At 43.4% G+C, this 5,051-nt stretch overlaps 1 protein-coding gene across 1 annotated transcript; it reads left to right on the plus strand.

The window, feature by feature from the left end:
* Positions 1 to 760: 760 nt before the first annotated feature.
* Positions 761 to 2,833, plus strand: LOC147892119 (E3 ubiquitin-protein ligase RING1-like). The gene has a single exon (XM_087388469.1). The coding sequence runs from the start codon at positions 1,257 to 1,259 to the stop codon at positions 2,055 to 2,057; it is 801 nt and encodes a 266-aa protein (XP_087244595.1). The 5' UTR covers positions 761 to 1,256; the 3' UTR covers positions 2,058 to 2,833.
* The last annotated feature ends 2,218 nt before the right edge of the window (positions 2,834 to 5,051 follow it).

Here is a 5,051-nt window from a genome sequence, read left to right on the forward strand (position 1 = left end):
CGACCGATTATGCCTCGAATTAGGAACCCCAACACACAATCAAAAGTACCAAAGAAGAGCAAAGACACTCTTATAAAAGCACTAGGTCAACAACCATGCAACACCTGTAGCCACCAAGATAGGCTCAACTAAAACAAGCAAGGATCCCACATGAGCCAAAGTGAAGCAAGGATCAATAAGCACTCAAATAGGGATAGATAGATAGATCAATAGATAGATAGATAGATAGATAGAGAGAGAGAGAGAGAGAGAGAGGCACCGTCATCACTGGTATTTATCTCCAAAGAGAGAATATCAAAAGATGAAACACCATGGCATGCGAGCTTGCAAAGAAGCTCCTACAAAGCTTTACCAGAGACCAGTAAGGTGAAAGAGTCGCAATCTTCATATAGCATAAAAAGTCGTGGGTAAAAGCATATCTTTTCTTTTTAAGCGCAGAAAAGCGAAAAGCATACAATTTTGATATTCTCAGCTTACTTTTTTCATTTCAATTTAAAACATTGTTAGTTTAAATCAACTTATTATAAATTTTGTAATTCATTCTGTCGTTTCCCTTAGGCTGCCTACCGCACCCTAGTTTCCGCTTTGCAAAAGTCCATTGAAGGCCAATGCCATTACTTTCATACACTTTTGCTTTTGCTACGTGGAAAGCGGCTCTTGGTTGTGTTCTTTCCATTGTTTTTTTTGGTTTACTCCGTGATCAATGGTGGTTCTTGTATGTTCCAGCACATTCTGAAGAAGCCAATGGTCAAAGCCCAAAGTTCCCGTTCTTCACTGTGACGCTGCCATGTGGCTAAATCGACTGTTGGACACGTGAAACATGTTTGATAGTGCGAGAAACAGGGCGAGGTAGGGGATCTTGAGTCTGAGAGAGAGAGAAAAGCGAGTGGGGAAGAGAAGGGTATATTGACGCGAGAGAGAGAGAGAGAGAGAGAGAGAGAGAGGAGCATTAGGAGGGAAGAAACAAGCGAGAAAGAGAGCAGAGAAGAGCACTAGGAGGAGGAGAAGACGAGCGAGACAGAGAGCAGAAGCAGAAGAGCAGAGAAAAAAAGAGACAGAGACAGAAGGGGCGGCGAGAAAACTTCCTAAATCGCAGCTCTTGGAATTCTGAGATAGAGAGAAAGCGGAACAGATCGCTTGAGTGAAGGAGCTTGCAAGCTGCACCAACGCCCACAACTTTGCTTTTGGGTACGACAATCCATTTTGGTTTTGGCTAATTCTAACGTGCCCTCGAAGCTCGCGGAGGAAGAACCGTTATGGCTGCAGTGGCAGCTCCCCTTTATTGGTGCCATCAGTGCAACGTTCAGACATGGCCGAACCTCGGCGACGATGTATTCTGCACTTTCTGCAATGGAGGCTTTGTGGAAGAGCTCCATACTACGGAGGTTGAACATGGTCTAGCATTCTCTAGCTTACCCGAGCCCCTGGGCAACCTTCTTCGGGCACCTTCTCCTCCTGCAGTTGGGATTTCGAGCCCGACAGCAACAAATCCACGAGATCCGCAAACAGAGCCCCGTGGGCACCGGCAGCATTCGGAAGTCTCATCTCTTTTAGAAGCCATGATGGCAGTTGTTGACGATTTGAATTCGGAATCTCCATCGTCACCCGTAGATCGGGTGGACCAAGATGAAATTCCTGCGGTTGTGGTACCGTCGCTTCCTATGTTGATATTGCAAGGAGTCATGTCGCATCCATTCGGGAGCCTGGAGGTACTCGTTGATAATGGGCGAGGCTCGAGGCCACAAATGCTGCCAGGTCGTTTCGGAGACTATTTCGTTGGTACAGAGCTGGATAGGCTGATCCAAATTTTGGCTGAAAATGATCCAAACAGATATGGAACACCTCCGGCATCCAAATCAGCAGTTGAAAGACTTCCAAAGTTAAAGATTCTAGAAGAGCACATTAAATCTCTGGAGATGCAATGTGCAATTTGCAAGGATGATTTTGAAGTGGGCACAGAGGTGCAGCAAATGCCATGTAAGCATATGTATCACGTTGATTGCATCCTTCCATGGGTAGCTCAGCATAACTCCTGTCCAGTGTGCCGTTTTGAGTGACCTACAGATGATGCTAACTATGAGGCACAAAAGAATCGTGCTGCAACAAATTCAAATGTGAATCCCAATCGAGAGGAAGGACAAGGAACCACAAGGACCAGACATGCAGAAACTTCAGGGTCCTCCAGTAATGAGGGTGATGAAGGTCAAAGACGATTTACTTTGTGGGGCATGCCAGGGATAGGCTTTGATCTCGGTAGTCTCTCCGTGGGGTCTAGTGAAACAAGTAGCCTGTCGGAGGCTGAAGGGGAAACTGGAGGGACCACTGAGACAGGTCGTGAAAGAAATGAGGCTGGTGAGAGTGATGGCAGCAGAGACTCAGTTCCCATCTCTTGGTTATTTCGTCTTTTCTCATCAGCACTTTCACCATCAGGAGGCAGTTTGTCGACCAGAAATACTTCTACACCTGACACCAGCAGTGGTGAGCAACATCACGAAACTGGCAATCAAAGCAGTCCTCAGCAGCAAGAATGACCTACTTATTATAGTCGTTAATAGTTAGATGGCACGACTTTCCAAGGAAATATTACATGAAGGTCCTTCGATGTTTCCGACTATTTCACTCTACCCGACAAGGTAAAGCTGGTAGCTCTTCCACTTTTATGCTGCATCACTTTTAGTTTTTTTCTATTTTGCATTTGATAGATTTTTATTTTACTGGCCATCATTTACATCACTGAGTAATGACCATTGTTCTCCTTGGAACTTGTTCAAGGATGTCATTTTTAGGGATAGCTTGTAATCTGCATTCATGGAAATTTGTAACATTGGTAAAATGCCTGTCTTGTTGCAACTATTGTTCTGGTAAATGCTCATACGCCTGTGCATTTTGAGGGGGGAGGGGGGCACAGAGAGAGAGAGAGAGAGAGAGAGAGAGAGATTTTGAGTGGCTAATAGAGACTGAAGCTTTGTATGGGTGCGAAAATGGAATGTAGATTGCCTTTATCACATCAGGAATCTAAATGTATGGGTGCGAAAATGGAATGTAGATTGCATTTATCACATCAGGAATCTAAATGCCTGATGTGATACAAAAGAAAAGCAAGAGTTGGGATATAAGGTGGACAATACCAAGTGTACATGAGTCACAGACTAAGATTTGAGTGTTAATTCATCCAGTTTTAACTAAAAGTTCTTATGTTTTGTTTTGAATCCCGTCTTGGAATTTCTAATGAATCCTTGTCCTGGCCTCAATGCTCTGCTTCAGTTGAAGATCCATGGTTCCCTTGCAATTTGTGAGTCTACTTTACCTTATGGGTGCCCATCTTGACAACTTCATATTTGGTCCAAATACCAATCAGTGCATGGTTTTGTGTCCTTTGCATCTCTAAAGAATAGGTCATCCTGGGTGGATCAGGACAGACGCAAGCAGCAGCACCTTCAGGTAAGCCAGCAGCATGGAAGCATAGGGCAGGCTCAAGTAGCACAGAATTGTGCAGCCTGCGACATTCCATGCTGCCACATGGCAGCGCTGCCAAGTGGCACAGTATTTCAATCAGCCCAGCTGACAGCATTATAACTAGACCTATAGGTCAGCTTACTAGGAGGGGCTTCAGGTCTGATGGTGGGCCGCATAGTGCTCTATTATTCAACCGTTCAAGCTTCTTGTTGCAGGACAGTCGTATTGGGGTCCTTATGTTGTATACAGTTGTGCATTTAATTAATGTGCAAGGCATGAACCAGTGAAGTTTAAATACTCCCCATGGGACGGTTGCAATCCAGTCATGTTTCAGCTCTTTGGAAGTTTGTGCTTGTAACTGTGCATGCGAGTCTAATGCATGTGACATTGCTATTAGAGCACTTCAGTTTAGGAGCCTAAGAGAGATTTTTTCATTTTCCATTCTACCGATTCTTTTGGCACCAGTCAGGCAAGCCCTACAATTTTCAATGTTTGGATGTACCAATCAGCCACACTGGTCCATTGTTACTCTCCTCTCCCCTCAAGGACCTCTGCCGACCTGATAAAGTCACTAAGTGACCACCTAGAGAGAGCATGTTGTGCCCCACCAGAAAATGTTGTATCTACAATGTCTATGGAGGCTTTAGCCCAAGTGTTCCAATTTGCAATGCTGTGAAATGACAAAGGAATACAGCTCATCTATATGGAACTATGCTGAACTCGTTTATTTTTTCACCAGGGTCGGCTATAACGCTTGAATTGGATCGTTGATGGGTTGACACTTGTGAAAAGGTATGCCCTTTCCTTGGAACACTTCCCAGAAGGCACAACCCTTCACAAGCGTGCACTGTCTATTAAAGAGACACGCTCGTGTATAAAGCTATATTAGATAACTTGATCAACTTTAAACAACTTAACTATTGCATAACGTGTTAGAAATCGCAACGCATATTTGTAGACAAAATAGCATAATTCTACTAGAATGAGGATATGAGCGGACAAGATATGGTCCCTCCCACTATTGTGAGGAAGAGGGCAATCTTTCTCATCTAGCTAACTTTGGACAAAAGTCCTTACTTTTTTATACGTCCCTTAACCAAAGTAATCACAAGACAATGACTATTTCCAACATCCAATGTTCCACAACTTCATGTACATGTGTGGATCAATACATTAGCACATCATGGGAATAGAAGAGATGGGCATGGATCTCCACAAGGTTAGAAATCCAAGCGTCATCATCATTAAAAACTTTCATCTTTATACACACTAGGGTCACATACACACATAAATTGCGAAATAGATTTTCAAGAAAAAGGCACCAGCATGTTTGTGCAAGAGTATCTAGGAAGAAGTGAAAAAAACCAACGATTTTGATATACAAGGATAGAGCATTGCACGATGATCATAATGATTTAGTTGGATTAAGATTCAAAGCAAGGATGAGGAAAAAAATGTCCAAAAATAATTCTTCTTAGATGAACTTAGATTTCATCCTAGATGGTGTAAATGTGTCACAAGAAAATAAAATAATGTTTTGATGGAGTTATGACCCCTTTTGACACGGAGATACAAGGGAACACAGGACAGCAAGA

Source organism: Dipteris shenzhenensis, chromosome 17, assembly GCF_047967505.1.
Source record: "Dipteris shenzhenensis isolate YYH24624 ecotype China chromosome 17, Dip_SZ_1.0, whole genome shotgun sequence".
NCBI classification, from domain to species: Eukaryota; Viridiplantae; Streptophyta; class Polypodiopsida; order Gleicheniales; family Dipteridaceae; genus Dipteris; species Dipteris shenzhenensis.